This window comes from Gorilla gorilla, chromosome 5, assembly GCF_029281585.2.
Source record: "Gorilla gorilla gorilla isolate KB3781 chromosome 5, NHGRI_mGorGor1-v2.1_pri, whole genome shotgun sequence".
Lineage (NCBI taxonomy): Eukaryota > Metazoa > Chordata > Mammalia > Primates > Hominidae > Gorilla > Gorilla gorilla.
The window spans coordinates 72,100,575-72,119,406 of NC_073229.2; the positions used below are offsets into that span (position 1 = coordinate 72,100,575).

Sequence of the window (18,832 nt, forward strand, 5' to 3'; positions counted from 1 at the left end):
GTAATTTAGTGACTCAGTAGATGGCAAGGAAGTGGAGACAGCAGGTGTTGGATTGAAGAGACAGGGGCATTATGGATAGTGACATCAAGATTATGTAGACTTTTTTTTTTTTTTTTTTAAAAGAGAGACTCACATTGGTTTAAAGCCTGAGAGGAAGGTGCCAGAAGAAAACGACACAATGAAGACAAAAGTGTGAGTTGAATAAAATATACAGCAAGGTCAAGGAACAAGTTTGTAGGGTTGGAGTTATGAAATAGTCTGGGAAAGGAATACCCCATTTCATAGACAAATAACTGAGTACCAGAGAAGTAAATGGTGAACCCAAGGTTATAGAACCAATTAAACAGTAGCTCAGGGACCAGAGTCAGGGTTTTCTGATTGCCAGGACAGGTGCTTTCCACTAGTCCACCCAGCAACTCTTGCTGAATCATCCTCTGCTGGTTACTTATCCCCAATCCAAAGGAAGTTGTTGTAGTTAATGAGTAAATACAGTGTAGCCAAAAACCAGTGAAAACACACAGCTCTATAAAAACACAATGACACCTTGTCCTTCCAGTTTCCTTCACAACACCCTCCCCCCATAGTTCATTCACACCGAGTACTGACTTTTCTTGACTATAAGCTGCCTTCAAGATACTGAAGGTTCCCAGTGTTTATGCTAAGCAGGGACTCAGGTGGAGAGAACTAAGGTCACCCTCAGGGAATTTCTTGCTGAATTAGGTTCCACTAAGCCTTGAAATCAAAACGCTTCTGGTAGGTAAATGGGGTACAGATGGGAAATCAAACCAGTGTGTGACTGGACATGATTTAGAGCAACTGTTATTGATATGACAGATGCTAGCAGGCAACATCATGAGAGCCTGGATTTTCGTTTCAATGCAGGCAGGTGAAAAGAATAATTGCATTTTTGACTTTTGAATTTCCTGCGCCTTGCCAGTGGTTATTACAGCCATAATCTGGGCCATGTATATTCTAAGGAGGCTTTTGATTTAAGAACCTAGATTTTTTGAGAGACATGCAATATTCAATGTATCTCTATGCATAAGATTTTATGTAGATATTTTGATAATGCAAAATTTCTACATTATATGAAATATAAGTTTTTTAACTTTGGGGGAATAACAATAGTTTATTTCTAACATACATTATCTTGGTCAAACATTGAAATTCTTGATTAATGTTTAACTATAAGAAGTATACTCATTCAAGTAAAGGATCAGTTTCAGGGTTCAGGCTGAAGTGTCTTAATGACTAGAATTCAGGTTCCAAGGAGAAGCCCACAAGGCTAAGGGTATTGGATATAACGGAAAGTGGAAGCTATACCTGACTTCCAGAGAATGTGGACCGGATATAAGATCTTAATCTTCTCTTATCTTACTACAGAAATCTGGATGGAGAAGCAGTATTTATCTCAAAGAGAAGTGGACCTAGAGGCTTATTTCACTAGGAATCACACCGTTTTGCAAGGTACTCGATTCAAAAGAGCCATTTTCCAAGGGCAATACTGTAGAAATTTTGGCTGTTGTGAAGACAGAGATGATGGCTGTGTCACTGAGTTCTATGCGGCGAATGCGTTGTGCTACTGTGATAAATTCTGTGACAGAGAAAATTCTGATTGCTGTCCTGACTACAAGTCCTTTTGCCGTGAAGAGAAAGAATGGCCTCCTCACACACAGCCTTGGTATCCAGAAGGTAGGCTTTGGGAATGTGTTTCAACATTATCCTCGTTCATAACAACAAGATCTGACAAACGTTCTCTCTTTTTCTTCTTTCTTTTTTTCCTTCTTTCAATGAAATGAAAATGATTATTGCGATTGAGAAAATACATTTCTTTGGACTGTTAAAGTTCTTTGGTTTGGATGTGGGGTTCCTGTGTAATACAAGCACCTTCAGGAAAGTTCTGATCTGACAGTCCTGCGTGCTGATCGGAATCCTGATCAGTGAGTTTTGAACACTCACTCAACTTATATAAGGATTACTTTAAACTCTTTCTTCTCTTCTCTTCTCTCTCTCTCTTCTTTGTATTGACATCAGGTTTCTCAAGCCTTTTTGTGTGTAACCTCTTAGAGAGTCTCAAGAAAGTCACAAGATTTACTATCCGTGGATTTTAGTTGTTATTTCAAAGGGCTAATGGATGCACTAGCATTAGAAACTGTGGTATTGGTAATGCTATTAAAACCAGGACAAAATAAGATAAAGTCAGTCACCCGCTCTGCCTAAGTAATACCAAATGTATTCTTCACGTGTATTTTTGTTTTGCTTCATTTGTTTTTCCAGTCTGGGACTTTTACAATTATTAAAAACAAAGGAAGGCTTCATATAGAGTGGTTGAAAAAGTCTAAGGTTAAATGGATAAATACAATATAAAGAGGATGATGGTATTTATTATATTTACCTAATTGGAGGAGAATGACTATGGATTTTGAGCATAGATGAGGCTTTATTTTTCTGTCTCTCATTGTATTAAATCTCCTCAACAGAACTTCAGGGTTAATCAGACTTCTCTGTCACACTACCATAAATGGGTGATAGTGACTAGAAATCCCAGTTAGAAGACATTTTAGGGTAGACTAGGGGCTTGGAATCCTTATTTCAAAATCCAGATGTCATTTAAAGAGTCAGAGCAAGACTCTGTGTCAAAAAAAAAAAAAAAAAAAATCCAGATGCCATAGCCATCATTCTCAATAATGTCATCTTGTTTGTAAAATTGAGGAAATGTCTCTTTATGTGTCTACATATGTATTATTTTAAATTTTCCACATAATTGTTATTTATCCTCGGTCTTTACATTTTACCAATAAACAGCTTTCCCTTCTTCCCTCCCTCCACACCTCCATCCTTCTCTCCCTTTCTTTTTTCCTTCCTTTTTTTTCCGTGTGTGTGTGTGTGTGTGTGTGTGTGTGAGTCTTGTTCTGTCACCCAGACTGGAGTGCAGTGGCAGGATCATGGCTCACTGCAGCCTCTAACTCCTGAGCTCAAACAATCCTCCTCCCTCAGCCTCCTGAGTAGCCAGGACTACAGGTGTGTGCCTCCACACCCAGCTAATTTCTTTTATTTTATTTTTTGTGAATGTAGGGTCTTGCTATGTTGCCTAGGCTCGTCTTAAAACTCCTGGCCTCAAGCTATCCTCCCACCTTGACCTCCCAAAGTGCTAGGATTACAGGAACGAACCACTGCTCCTAGACTTTCCTTCCTTTCTTCCTTCCTGTTTTCTTTTTCTTTCCTTCCTTCCTTCTTTCTCTTTCTTTCTTTCTCTTTCTTTCTTTCTTTCTTTCTTTCTTTCTTTCTTTCTTTCTTTCTTTTTTCTTTCTTTCTTTCTTCTTTCTCTCTTTCTGTCTCTCTCCCCTTCCTTCCTCCCTCCCTCTCTCTCTTTCTTTCCTTCTTTCTTTCTCTTTCTTTCTCTCTCTCTGTCTCTCTCCCCTTCCTTCCTCCCTCCCTCTCTTTCTTTCTCTTTCTTTTCTGTCTTTTTTTCTCTCTTTCTCTCCCTCTTTCTTTCTCTTTCTTTTTTTCTCTCTCTCCCTCATTCTTTCTCTTTCTTTTTTCTCTATTTCTCTCCCTCTTTCTCTTTCTTTTTCTCTCTCCCTCTTTCTTTCTTTTTTCTCTCTCTTTCTCTTCTTTCCTTTCTCTCCCTCTCCTTCTCCCTCTCCCTTTCCTTTCTATTCCTTTCATTTTTATGAGCCATTCCCATCTTTCTCCAATGGTAACCTCCTTTTAAAACATTTTTATATACCCTTTAACTGCATGTAGTCTTGTTTTGTGTGCTTGAATTATTAATTTATATAGAACATAGTATGCTACAGACCTCATTCTCTTTCTTGATTTTCTCAGACAGCAACATGTTTTAAGACTCTCTCCATGTCTCCATGGACTAGTATGACTAGTCTGTGGCTTCCGACTGATGCTTCATTCTCTGTGATGTCCCTTCATCTCATCTAACTCCCTGTTCCCTCCATGGTGGGTGGACACCTAAGTTGTCTACAGCTCTTTGCTATCATAAAGAAGTCCATGATGGGCAGCCTCATGCATGCCTTCTTACTGACTTGCATGATATGGCAAGACTTGAATTGCTGGGTCCCAGGTATGCATTTAATCTAAGTCTTCCCAGATGGCTCTCAGAAGTAGCTGCATTAGTTTATGTTCCCCTAGTACTATACAGGGACACATCTATAACAATTAGTATTATCCAGAGAGGTAACCTTTACTTATATAATCAGTAAAATGTGATTTCTCATTGTCATTTTAATTTGCATTTCTCTAATTTCTAGTGGGTTTGAGCTTCTCTTCATATGCTCATTAATGATTGGCTTTCTTCTTCCTGTGACTTACTTTTTCCTATCCACAGCCTTGTAATACAACTTAATATCTGGTACAGCAAGTCAGCTTATTCACCCCCCTTTTTTGAAGATGACTTAGGTCATGTAGACATTAATCTTCCATAAACAGTTTTTGAATAAGTTTTTTTAGTTCCTCAAAAAACTTCAGCTAGAATTTTGAATAGAATTGCATAAAATTTATAGACTTATTTGAAGATAGCTGAACTCTGTAATGTGATGACATCTCATCAAAGAGTATAGGATATTTCTCCACTTACTCTGATTTTTAAAAATATCCTTAAATAGATTTAACACTTTACTCCATAGTGGCCTTATAATACTCTTTGTTTATTCCTGGATATTTATTTTGTATTGCATTTTTTTGTTTTTTTTGTTTTTTGTTTTTTGTTTTTGACAGGGTCTTGCTCTGTCACCCAGGCTGAAGTACAATGGCGCCATCATGGCTCACTGCAGCCTCGACCTTCCCCAGGCTCAAGTTATTCTCCCACTTTAAACTTCCAAGTAGCTGGGACTACAGGCGCCTACCACCATGCCTGGCTATTTTTTTGCATTTTTAGTAGAGATGGGGTTTTTCCTTGTTTCCCAGGCTGTTTCAAACTTCAGAGCTCAAGCACTGTATTACATATTTTTAAAATATATTTTATAGTTGGTTGGCTGTTGTTATGAATAAATGCTATTTATTCATGAGAGCTCATATCCTATTGGCAATTTTTCTCAATTCTGTTATTAGAAACAAAAATGTATTTATTTATCACAGTAAAGATGTCTACACCAAAACTCCAAAGTAAACATCATACATAATGGAGAAATGTAGATATGTTCCCTTTAAGACTAGTAATAAAACATGGATTTCTACCATTTTTGCTACATTTAACAGGGAGATATTTGTTATGCTTTAAGAGAAAAAATGAAGTAAAACAATCTGAAGAGAATAAAGTAAAACTCTTATTATTTGTAGATAATGTGATAATCTACATAGAAAAAAATAAAGCCAACAGAAAATAGCATTAATATGAATTAGAAATATTTAAAAACCAGGATTTTTTATTTAAAAATCCAGATATTTAGCTACTCTTGAAAAATTGAAAAATCTGACAATTCTGGGTCCAGGGTCTTGCATGAGATTTTCATTAGTGAGAGAGATGAGTGGTGGATGCCACCTTTTGGTAACATGTATTTTCCATTTTCCTATATCCCTTACCCCTTGCTATTTTCTCTCTGACCCACTTCTCTCATTTCTGCCAGGGGTCAGTATGTCTGTAGTTTCTGTAAGTGGAACTCCTCATTTTTGCTCCATATACAACTTGCACAGCTGTACATGCCCCCTTGGGCCATTACTATTGCAGGTATTTTGGGATTGAAAGAAGGTAATTTCTTTGAAAACGGAAGGTGTATTTTTATCGAAAAACAAAAAATACATGTTTAAAAATAGAAAATACATGTTTAATAGAAAATACACATTTAAAATTAGCATCTTAAACATGTATTTTTTTGAACTTCTCTATTTTGTCATGTTGGTATGATCCTTAAAATAATAGGTGAAGTTAATATATATTAGTAACATGATGAGAATACATAAGGCATCATAAGGAGCCCTGTGCCCAGGATTAGTTAGGGATCATATTCGTGTTATTTAACTGTAGTTTCTAATAGTGCCAATATTGGGCAGACAAGGGAAATTCACCCCTCATAGAACCTGCACATAGTACATATTTACTTAACAGACCCTTCTGTAACGTATCCTGAGTAGCATGTTTTCTCTTGTCTTACTGAACATACTCTTCCTCCTCCTTACAAGCTAAGATTTATTGAATACTTACTATGGAGCCAACAACTGTTCTAAGTACTTTTCAGGTATTAACTCATTCATTATTTAATTCTATGTTGTTTAATAGAATATTACTTTATTTTAATTATACAGCAGCTTCTTAAGAGTAAACACGGTGATTTACTTATTGCGTACTAATTATGGTGCCATGAAGTGGGAGGCCTAGTAAATATTGTTTGAATTTGGATTAATTGATAGAGGATTTTAATTTTATTTCAAATTTTGTATTTGTTAAATTAAATAATAATTTACTCATATGACTTAAAATAATAAAACATTTTCATAAGAGTACTTTTTCATACATAGTTTTAAAAGATATTTAGAAAGTATCAAAGTATTGTTGTTTATAGTTTAAATGTGCAATTTCTATATTATTTTGGATGTTGGAATATCAACAGGAGTAATTGATAGTATTTAAAACTTTTTATATATCCATGATTGTGGTAAGCATTGAGAGTCATAAGAAAAGGGTATTATAAAGTCCCAGGCCTCGAGAAACTTAGGATCTACATGGGTAAGGAGACTTAGGTATGCGAAACAATTAGGAAGCATCGTGTGACTCGTATGCCACATGTAGACAAGAATATCACCCCGGAAAGTTGAGTATATTAAAATGGTTAAATGTTTATTTGATAAAAACTATGTACCATATAAGAACATGTCAGATTGATGACAACCCTAACTAAAATATGTATTTTTAACACATAAGATATTTTGCCTGGATTCACTTTGTCATTAGCCACGAGGCTCCATGCAGCCTTCTGCTTCACCATTCCTAGAAAATGGCCCTTGTAGTCATGAGCTGCTTTGGCTCTTCATGCTCCAAAAGTAATATTTGAGTCCCATTTAAAAAAAATGGAAAAGAAGGTTAGAGTTTCCACATTTTGAGAAGACATTCTAAAGCACAGATGAGCACCTCTGTTTTATCTCTTTGGCCAGAATATAGTCACATGGACATACCAACCATCAAAGAGAGGTTTTTCTTAGCTGTGTGGTAAAGTGTCTAGCTATGAATGGGGTTCTGTTACAAAAAAAAAGAGTAGAGAATGATATTGGGAATAACCAGCAATCTCTGCCAAAAATTAAGAATGCGGAATCACCTAAAAACACAGTGGCTATTTGGATGTCTGCCTTTTGATTAGTTATTATATCAATTTAATATTTTTTCGAGTCTCAGTTTAAACGTATGAGTTGTAATTTTTTAATGTGCTGAAATGTACTTGAGATTTTCTTATTTGAGGCGCACAGTGCATACAAAAAAGTAGTTGCTACTTCTTCAATATCCATTTTTGCTTGAGAGCTAGAATTTTGCTAAGACTTTAATTTAGGGTCATAGTTTATGCAGAATTTATGTTCCAGGTATAGTTTTTACTCCATTCACTATGAAAGGAAGGAATTAATCATTTTGTTTTGTAGCAAAAAGTTCACATTATACTATAAATGCTCCCATACAGATAATTTTTTTTCTTTTGTTTTATCTTGCTTTTGAAAGCAGCTACTTGAAAATAGTACTACACAATATTGAAAAAATGTGCAAAATTAGTTAAGATAAAAATACAATGTATATTATTTATGCTATTGGTTGCATGCATAAAGCAACTTTCCTCTGAGATTCTATGATCACTCACTGATCTATTAAATATATTTTTCAGAGATTTAGTTACATGGGTATTTTCAGTTCCTCTTATTGTGCCTGTTCTAAGAGCTCTTTAAATCAAGGATTTAAAACTATGTACATTATCTTCAGGATTAAAAAAGTAAATATATCCATTTTGTACAAACTGGAAGTAAAGCATATTGGTAAATATCTTCTTCCTGTGTTTTCTTTGCCATATCTGATGGTAACTTCCAGTAAAGGATTTCAAATGTCAGGCTGGGTGTGGTGGCTCACACCTGTAATCCCAGCACTTTGGAGGTCAAGGTGGGAGTATCTCTTGACGGCCAAGAGTTTAAGACCAGCCTAGCAGTACAATAAGACCTCATCTCCACCAACAACAATAAAAAAAATAAAAATTAGCCAGTCATGGTGGCATGCACTGTAGTCCCATCTACATGGGAGGCTGAGGCAGGAGGATCCCTTAAGCCCAGGAGTTTGAGGCTTCTGTGAGCTATCATTCCACCAATGCACTCTAGCCTGGATGACAGAATAAGACCCTGTCAAAGTAAAGAAAAAAAAAAAAGCAAAAAAATTCAAATGTCAGATATGGAGAACCAGTGACAGAGTTGAAAACAGAGCTCGAGTGGATTTTCTAGACGTAACCTTTTGGTATAGTGGATTTTAAGGAGAAAGTCTAGTAGACCATCTGCTGTGAACAGACCTAAGTTGATTTGATTATGCACAATATGTTCACATTGGTAAAAAATGTATGTGAGTCACTGACATGTTTGAATTTCAAGAGGGTTATTTACTTCTTCACAGCGTCCTTAACTATATTACAATGGAGGTAAATCACAGTCCATACTTTGCCACATATACTGACAGTTACAAAAATATGACACAAACCAATTCATACAATGTCTATAAGCTTCATGAAATCTCCAGTTCCTGTCCTTTTATGTGTTCCCACATCTACGTTGCATGAAAGATTTATTGGAGGCACATGTGATAATATTACAGAGGTAGAACTCTGTTACCTATACAGTGGCTATCAGAGAATGACAATTCCTCCTTTCTACTTGGCTGGACACAGTACGCAGGACAAATATCGGTCCTAGAGAGCCAAGTCTAAGAGTACAGGTGCTTTTGAGTTTAAGAGATACATCTAAGCTATGGGATACAATGGCGGGATGTGACTTTGAAATATTTTAGGTGGAATCCTCATAAGTAAAAAAATTATAATTTAACCAATGGGAGCCAATTATTTATCACAATTATGCTGATTAACAAGTCATGAATTTTAACAATAAAACCCATTTCTGACATTTATTATACTAATACTCTAGGGTTGATCAAAATATGGGTAATGAAAGCACTTGTAGCAGTTTCTGCAAAGCCTGGTCTTTTAGAGTAAATGCCACTGAACAACCCTGGGGGGTGGATTCCTGATTAGAGCAAGCAACTGCCTTTACTATAGTGAAGTTTAGACCAGCACAGATATTTATAATACACTGTGGTGAACTATTTTAAAATAAATTATAGACAACATGTCATTATCTTTTTGCAATTCAAGAAGTGAAGTTTTGACCAGCATAGATACTTATAATACACTGTGATGAACTATTTTAAAATAAATTATAGACAACATATCATCATCTTTTTGCAGTTCAAGAAGTGAAGTTTAGACCAGCATAGATACTTGTAATATACTATGATGAATTATTTTAAAACAAATTATAGACAATGTATTATTTTCTTTTCTCAATTCGAGAAGATAAACTATTTCATTCTCCAAATATATTATTTGCCTAATATTGCTTTAAATGCTGTTAAAGTCACAAAACTGCCTTAATTTCAACAGTCATTAGTTTTGGCTTCGTTTTGTTTTGTTTTATTGGTCAAGATGCTGTGTGTAACCAATTAATTAACTCACTCTGAGGAGCTCCAGACATATTTTACTGAGAAAGTAAAGCTACCAGACAGGAATTCTTTCATATCTCCACAATCATAGTTTTCAACCTACCTCCATCTGGGTTACTGCTTACCTTGAATTGACTCCCCCTCTTGAGTTCTGAATCCCATCTTCTCTTGTCTTTTCAATACCTTCATCTCTACCATTCTCTCTTGCTTTCTTGCTCTCTCTTTCTTCTCAAGCATCATTTTTTTCTTTTCTTTTCTCCTGGTGATATGGTTTGGCTGTGTCACCACCCAAATCTCATCTTGGATTGTAGCTCCCATAATTCTCACCTGTCGTGGGAGGGACCCAGTGAGAGGGAATTGAATCATGGGGACAGGTTTTTCCCATGCTGTTCTTGTAGTAGTGAATAGGTCTCATAAGATCTGATGGTTTTATAAATGGGAGTTGCCCTGTACAAGCTCTCTCTTGCCTGCCACCATATAAAATGTCTCTTTGCTCTTCCTTCGTCTTTTGCAATGATTGTGAGGCCTCCCCAGCCATGTGGAACTGTGAGTCCATTAAATCTCTTTCCTTTATAAATTACTCAGTCTTGGGTATGTCTTTATTAGCAGTGTGAGAGCAGGCTCATACATGTGGATTAACCATTAATTTCCAAAATGTGTTTTTGCCTTTCCCAACTTTATAAAATCTCTCCCTTAACTTCATGTCTTTAACCAGCTACCATCTCATTCCCTTCTTTCCTTTAATGGCAAAATGTCTGAAAGAAAAATTTACTTTCTTATTCCAAGTCTCTCATCAACCCATTCCTACAGGATGTCAGCTCCCTGCTACTTCACTGAAATCTCTCTTGGCAGGGTTATTGGCAATTCCTACATTACCAAATGCAATATTCAGATGTCTGTTTTTGTGTTCTTGGCCTCTCGACAGTACTGTATGCAGCTGACCACCTAGAGCATTTGAAACACTTTATTAACCCTGTTTTTCATGACACCACCCTCTCCTCAATTCTCTGTTCCCTCACAGGCCACTCCTTCGCAGTTTCCTCTTCTGAATGTCTGTCAGATGCAGTGTTTTGAGCTCAGTCCTGGACCACTTTCTCTTACCTATATACACTCTCTCCAAAAGACTCTTATTTAGTCTTGTGTTTGAAAAAGTAGATATGGATGTTGGTGTCTCCCAAATTCATGCTCCAGCCTGGGCTTAACTCTTGTCTTTTATAAACTGCTGTCTACTTGATATCTCTGTTAGGATGTCTAGCCTAGGTTTTATCTAAATCTAAAATATACACAGTAGCAGTCTTGATTTCTTGACACAAGCCTGTTTCTTATTTTAGTGATAGCTGTACCATTTCTTTATTACTCAAGCCAAAGTCCTAATGAGGTATCTTTGATTCCTCTTTTCCCTCATTCACCAGATTCAATCCATGAGTGATTCCCTTTGAGTTACCTCCAAGTTATATCCACCTACTTCTCTCTATCCTCACTACTATTATGCTAATCCTTCATGCTTCTGGGAACCTCCACCCTAGTGAGCTCAACAGGAGTGATAAGTGCAGAGATTAGGGTGGAGACATTTTGGATAAGGCCTTATAGGTTACAGTAAGAAGTTTGGTCTTATTCTAAATTTGATGGGAAACGACTTGAAGATTTTAAGTAGGAAGCGACATGATGTATATTTTTGACGATCTCTGTAAATGCTGTGTGGGAAATGAGGGATCCGTTGGAGTTGGGAAGGATTGTAGCAAAGGAGTGAGTGGACTGCATCTGGGTATTATATAGACACTGATGCTTTACTGTGTCAACACCTTGACCGGGGTCTGAAGTAACTGATTATGGCTTTTGCTCAAGAGATTAATTCTCATGCTAGATTAAAGTGAATGCAATGTCTCAGTTATCTCTTACATGAAATTAAGGAAGGATGACCAAGAAATGGAGTTTTTGTTAACATTAAATTTAGTGTTGATGATTTGGGGTGGCTTGGTAATGGCGGTCCCCTGACTTCAAAATTATTAGCTGAGTATAAGTCAGCTAATACTCAGCTGAGTATTAAGGTCTTTTTCCTTAAGGACCCTTGAGATGTCTGTTCCATTTATCCACGGAATTCATATGCTGAACACTCAAGATTCATGAGGTATGATTAAAAATCAGCTTTGTTTTTATCCCACACTCTCAGTTTTTAAGAATGGTCAGGGAAGTACTTCTCTTGGCTTTGAATGAAAACTTGGATTGTTGCATGGATTTTCTGTTGTTTCTAGGTAATAAAAAATTTTAGAATCTCTTTAAATTAGAAACATACTGTGGATTGAGTTATGAAAGGAGCCTAATCTTATGTGGCAATTAAAACCATGAATTTGATGTGACGTTCAGTCTTCCTACATCTCGGGTTTGCTGCGTTAGGAAAACTGTGGTCAAGAGAAGGGTGGTTTCCTTTCCTTACCCCATGATTGTGACGTACCAAAATTCCATATGAAAGGGATGCATAGATGCAAATACATAAATAATTAGATTCATTAAGTAGAATATTGGACTGTGAAACATCCAGGGGAGGGGCAGTTATGAAATATTTTTTATTAAAATATTTTTTGGAAAATCAAACAATGGCTAATTCCCTAAGTGGCTTTGTAACATTGTGGCTAGAAGTTAAACAAGGTCCCTTGGAATGCTTTCTAAACCTATAGTTTGCCCTGTGATTTTAGGAATAAAAGGTTAAAATTCATTTTGTTTAATTAGAGGCCATTGGCATAAAATACCAATTACATGTTTCTATCAAAAACAGTCTCACTAGACAAAGTTGAATCCCTTTTGCTAATTCAGTGTTAATTTTGAATTTGAGCAGATTATATTTTCAAAAGGAATTTAAATTTTTAACCAGAGCACTATTTTCACAATATGTTACTAGTGGTTTTTATATGATAATGATTCACCATCCATCTCTTTTGAGTAGTTCATATAATCTCATAAAGCAGTTAATAACTAGTTTCAGTTAACAGTTAAGAAACATTTGGATTTGGAAGGCAAATGGCTACAATCTTATTGATTTCATGAATTTTTTCCCTTATTCAGATCCTAAAGAAAAAAATAGAATTTGTCTTTGTAAGGTAAATTCAATGAAATGACCTGGTATTTTGAGTCCAAAGCTACTTGCTCCAGTCATATCCAATTAATTATAAGCACTTATGAGACTTGATTAGTTGTTTTTTTAAATGAGAAATGCCATAAATCAATTCAAATACTATTATATTGTTTACTTACTTAAAAGCATTAATTATTTTTTAAGCATAGTGATTAATTCCTTGGTAATCTTGTTTTCATGTTTTGCAAATCCTCCCTGTTGGAACATAATATGCAGTTTAAAGATAAAAGCATTGAAACAAGCACAGAAGAATTCGATATACACACCTTGACACAAACCAGACGTGGATTTCTATCAGCTTTTTTGGCACCAAACATGTCTGCATATTTGAAAAGCTAACTATGATTTTTGATTACATTTTATGTTAATGCACTTTATTACTTAGTTTAGGATTTTCATTTCTTTACATGTTACTTTGACAGGTTGCTTCAAAGATGGTCAACATTATGAAGAGGGATCAGTAATTAAAGAAAACTGCAACTCCTGGTAATAAATTTAAGTGGCACAGAACTGAGTTCTACTGTGTGTGTATGTTTTCTTGAAATAAAGGAAATATTTGTGAACCAAAGTACACATTTATGTACATATAGGCAGAATCATATGTCATAAGACATCATGTACCTGTAACTTTGTATAAGCATATTTAATTTTAAGGGATTTTGAAAATTTAATCATGAATATCTTTTAATGTTTGAGGTTGACGTTCTTGACAATGGGTCTTCATCATGCAACAGGTCTTCATTAAATGTACCTCTTAATTATAATATTCTGATACCCTACAGGCAAATTGTGTTTTTTGAGCACAGTAACTATATAAAAACAGGCTGCTTTAAAAGGACTAGCCTGCAGAAAGTTTCCAAATACAAATACATTGAATCTACTGTCCAATTTGGCTTATGTTTTCAAACTTCAACAGATGTGTGATCATATCATTTGTTAATTGCCTGGAGTAGAGGATTACAGCATATTGAGTGGTAGCTAACGTATGATTTAAAATTTATTTTTGCCAAGAATCAAATAACCATATGGCTAACATTAATCAAGAAATTATGTTTTATGCCTTAACAATGTATAACTCTTTTTACTAATTGAAATATACTTCATAAAGACCAAGCCACTTTTGTAATTGTCATATCTTTGCAGCACATGCTCAGGACAGCAATGGAAATGTTCCCAGCATGTATGCCTTGTTCGTCCACAATTAATTGAACAGGTCAATAAAGGAGACTATGGGTGAGAGAAATCTTGCTTTGTATGTTTCTTGACACTGCCATTTACTATGCAGGTTTCAATGTATTGCTTGGTTACTATAAATGGTCATTGTTTAAAAAGAAAGAGTGGGAGAGGAATAGGAAGGGAGATAGAAAGCATGTAAAACTGGAATGCAAAGGTAAACATTAAATAATTAAAATGATCAAATAATAAATTTAGAGCATAGCTGTAAATTATCTAGGAAAGAGCAATGTCATGGTGTAGGTAAGGGAAGTGGAGGGAAAGCTACTTTGGATAAGTATTTAGGCAAAATCAGGAAGTCAGCAAAATTCATGTATTCATACTAACCATTTCTCCCTCTGCTGCTGCCCTCACCAAGCCAATCACATGCTTAGCTATCATGGGTAGAATCTGACCTTACAAGGATGATATTCAAATAATAAGCCAATCTAAATAATTTCACTGAAATGATGGGTATCTAACCAATGTCACTTACAGTTGAATCAAAAGACAGATTGAGCTACTTTACTTTGCTAGTACACAAAAGGTACACTGAAACATTGGAAATAACTGATGCTCTCATACAGATTGAAAAATTAGGTGGTGTCTCCATTTACATAGAGGAAATTAAGATGTAGGCATTGGCCCGGCGAGGTGGCTTATGCCTGTAATCCCAGCACTTTGGGAGGCCAAGGTGGATGGGTGGATCACTTGAGGCCAGGAGTTCAAGACCAGCTTGGACAACTAGTGAGACCCCATCTCTACTAAAAATACAGAAAAAATTAGCTGGGCATGGTGGTGCATGCCGATAATCTCAGGTACTCGGGAGGCTGAAGCACAACAATCACTGAAACCTGGGAGGCGGAGGTTGCAGTGAGCCGAGATTGCGCCACTGCATTCCAGCGTGGGAATCGGGGGGTGAAACCCTGTCAAAAAAACAAAACAAGACAAAACAAAACAAAACAAAACAAAAAACAACAAACATAAAAAGATACAGGCGCCAACACTGGCTTTTATTATAGAACTAAAAGGAAGAGGAACAAGCCAGCTGGTATCTGCTTCAGGATTTCTCCACTGCCATTGATCGAATCTCGATATACACTTGATAACATCTTCTACATTTCTGGAAAAGATTTCACATAAAAAGATCTATTATCAAGTAATTAGAAAAGTGAAATAATCTGGAGAAGTATTTTTATAAAATGGAAGTGTAATCTCCTTCCACATATAACATGTTGTTTCCCAGCATAATGGGGACACTAAATTTCAATGTATTCAAAGTTTTTTCTTGGAACATACAAAACATAGAAAGTCACATTTGTTGATATTAATATCCTTAAACCATTCTCAGTTCCTCTGTGTGTTTGTGAGTGTGTGTGTTTGTGTTAAACCAATATTTTAGAAGATAACTTGATAACATTTTCAGTATTTCCAGGGAAAACCAATTATAATTTTCTGTGGCAAATCATATTTAAATTATTCAAAGAAAACGAGAGTATATGTCATCTTGAGAAATTGAATCAGATTCCTAAAAGGGTTCAAATGCTAGACCTAATTAACATACATTTCCAAGGAACCAAAATAGAGCAGCCTAGCTTTCCACTGTTAACAAGTACATGAGAAACCACAGTCTAAACCAATGTGGTACACCTAAGAATACACACTTAGGAGCACAGAGGTTGTTGGGAATGCTATTAGGTTGGTGCAAAACTCCACCATTACTTTTGCACCAACCTGATATCTTCCTTGGAAGGAGGAACTTTCTTTCCATGATTTATTTATTTTGAGCATGCCCTAGGGCTGCTTAAGAGGCATGGGCTTTGCATTTTAGTAGCAAATATTAAAACATCACATAACTTTAAAAGAGTAGAAAGTGAAGTATAATTGGAGCAAAAGGAAACATACAAAAACCAAAGGAAAAAAGTTAAGTAAAAGGAGCAAGCTATAAAGACAAGAAATAAAACTAAAATTATTTACCAGGGCAAAAAAGGGGGGAAGTCTTTAAATTTAAAAGAAAGTTCTAATTCTCAGCTATTCTCTCTTCATTATGCTCAAATTGTTTTTATGTGTAAAAATATAACCATATTATATCATTCAATATTTATTAAGTGCTTTTTAAAATAGCCTACATCAAATATGCAGTCTTTGCTTTAAAATATTTCTTTCCCACATCTTGACAGTATTTTAGATCCAAGTCTTTATTTATTCTATGTAATGTACTTCAGTGCTTATTTATTCTCTGTATTATTTTTTAATGTAATCAGTTGATATTAATAAAACATATGTTCCACTGGTGGCATGGCTGAGGATACAAATAAATCATTTTGGCCTGGCGAAGTGGCTTATGCCTGTAATCCCAGCACTTTGGGAGGCTGAGGCGAGCAGATCACTTGAGGTCAGGAGTTTGAGACCAGCCTGGCCAACATGGTGAAACCCCATCTCTACCAAAAATACAAAAATTATCCAGGTGTGCTAGCACAGGTCTGTAGTCCCAGCTACTCGTTAGGAGGATGCACTAGAATTGCTTGAACCCAGGAGGTGAAGGTTGCAGTGAGCTGAGATCATGCCACTGCACTCCAGCCTGGGCCACAGAGTGAGATTCTGTCTCAAACAAAACAAAAAAACAAATAATTTTTATGTTAAGGGAATTTACCATCTAGTTGAGGAGCCAACACTATCATACCTTTATAAAAAGATTTCTAATAATAGGGGAGAATAGAAGCTGTAAATTAGTGGCACAAGTAATAATCAGCAAGTTAGTGGAATAAAGGGAGATATAGAAATGTTTCAATTAACTGCTGCTGTATAACAAACCATTCCAGGATTCAGCATTTTAAAACCATAAGCTTTTCATCTTTTCACATCAGCAATTTGGAATAGGTTCAACTGAGGCTCTTTTACTGCTCTCTTTTGGAATTACTCCTGTGTCAACAGAGCCTCAACTGAGGCTGAATTGTCTGTGATGGCCTTACTCTATGTCTTGTGGTTGGTGCAGGTTGTTAATTGGGCCATGTTTCTCCAGCAGGCTAGCTTTGGCTTCTTCTGATAATTATTATTCTAATGGGGCATACGTGGAAGTTGCCCCAGTCCTCCCTTAAAGCTTATGCTTGAAAGTTTCATGATATCAATTCTACCACTTTCTATTGGGTAAAGCCAGCTTACATTCAAAGGCTAGTGAAATAGATTCTTTCTTATGAACTCAAAATTTGGTCTACTGGATAAGTGGCTTTCATTTTTCACTGTTTTCTCAAAACCAGCTCACCCCAAACTGCAGTGATTAACTTCTACCTATTCTTAGTCACTGGCATCTTGCTCTATCTGCTCAACTTGAAAATTTGAAGTTAGTTTGGTTCTTCCTTCCTTTTACTCTCAGTCAGTAGGTATTGCTAACTCCCACACAAAAAGTTTCTCTTAGATATTTACTTCTTCCATTCTAGACTATATTCTAATGCATTTCTTTATCAAGCCTAGTTTGAAATTACCTGACTTGTTTCTGTTTCCAGAAATTCTTAATGGTACTCCATTGCTTGTGAAACATAAGTATTGTCCTTAGCATAAATAACATGTTGGTCCAAAAGCTTTTTTACTACCTTATCTTTTATACTGTTTTCAGCCCCTGTGTCCCTATCCTCTCTCCTAGTTTAAGCATTTAACTTATCTGTCATTCCCTAAACATGCCACCCAACTTCAAACCTGCATGCTTTGCTCAAGAGTTACTTTTACTTTAAACAAATGCTCTCTTCTTTCATGTCTGGTCACCAAAGTCATTCTCATCCTTCCAGATAGAGAACTAAATTTGCTTTATGTAAAAAATTTGCCAACTCCTTCAGTTATGTTTGAAGCTTTTGATCATATTTTGATATACTGCTAACAAATGGCACATGCCAAAGTCATTTCTATCTTTGCAGTGTTTCTTAAGGTATGAGCTTCTTAAATGTAGAGAAGTTTATTCATATCTATGTTCTCCGTGTTCATCAGAGAATACGATAGATCAATTAAGAAAGTTCAATAAATGCTAAACTGGATTAAAATGAAACTTATGAGTCTAGGTCAAGAAGGATGTTATGTGTTAGTCATACCTTTCACAATTTTTGAGCATATCTCACAGTAGAACATACATTTTACTTTGTGATCTAGTACACACACACGTCCACAAGCATCAACACACACATACAGACACAGAGAGTTTATTACCTCAGTATTTGTAATAAACTCTACTATTTCCTATTATTTCTCCTATCTTCTATTTTATTTTCTTAAACTATCACCCTGCTCACCAAATTGAGTGCTCAATTAAATAACCTATGAATGTCTCTGACCTGATGTTTGAAAACTACTAACATAGGGCAACAAAAACATACTTACTGATGTCACAGTTTTGCCCAATTTTGCCCAGTTAGCCTTTTGAATTATACTATAATATCTCTTATATTCAGAGGTTCCCTTATTGAGATTGCACTTTATATTGTAGCCAAGTTTCTGAAGATTTTATGAACTAACAGATCTTATACAAATTAAAAGCATTAACTTGTGAGGTATATTATTAAAAATTAAGTTGTGTTTTCAATGACTCATGAGAGCCTATCACATTATAAACGATTTTGGTGATAAACATAGCAGGACAGGGTTTAAATTTGACGTGAGTACTGAAAATATATTGACCTCAAGTGGTAGATAATTCAGAATAGGCAATGATTAAATTACTTGCATCTTTCTAATTTTTTATCCACTATCATCTAGTAAAAAATTTTGTTTGTCTTCAAATTTCAATATTAAATTTTGAAGAGAAATTTTTTTCTAATTAAGGGCAC

The 18,832-nt window shown here is 35.6% G+C and overlaps 1 protein-coding gene across 4 annotated transcripts in view; it reads left to right on the forward strand.

Moving 5' to 3' along the window:
- The first annotated feature begins 594 nt into the window (after nucleotides 1-594).
- The window catches only part of TINAG (tubulointerstitial nephritis antigen), an 83,564-nt gene continuing 65,326 nt past the window's right edge, over nucleotides 595-18,832 (forward strand). The window contains exons 1-4 of one of the 4 annotated variants that reach the window (XM_019028694.4): nucleotides 595-753; nucleotides 1,384-1,692; nucleotides 13,232-13,295; nucleotides 13,953-14,042. In XM_019028694.4, the coding sequence (XP_018884239.3) occupies nucleotides 1,392-1,692; nucleotides 13,232-13,295; nucleotides 13,953-14,042 (455 nt within the window). In that variant the 5' untranslated portion in view covers nucleotides 595-753; nucleotides 1,384-1,391. Of the gene's footprint in view, nucleotides 754-1,227; nucleotides 1,693-13,231; nucleotides 13,296-13,952; nucleotides 14,043-18,832 lie in introns of those variants that run through there. The other 3 variants (XM_004044224.5, XM_019028697.4, XM_019028695.4) reach the window with 3 other exon arrangements.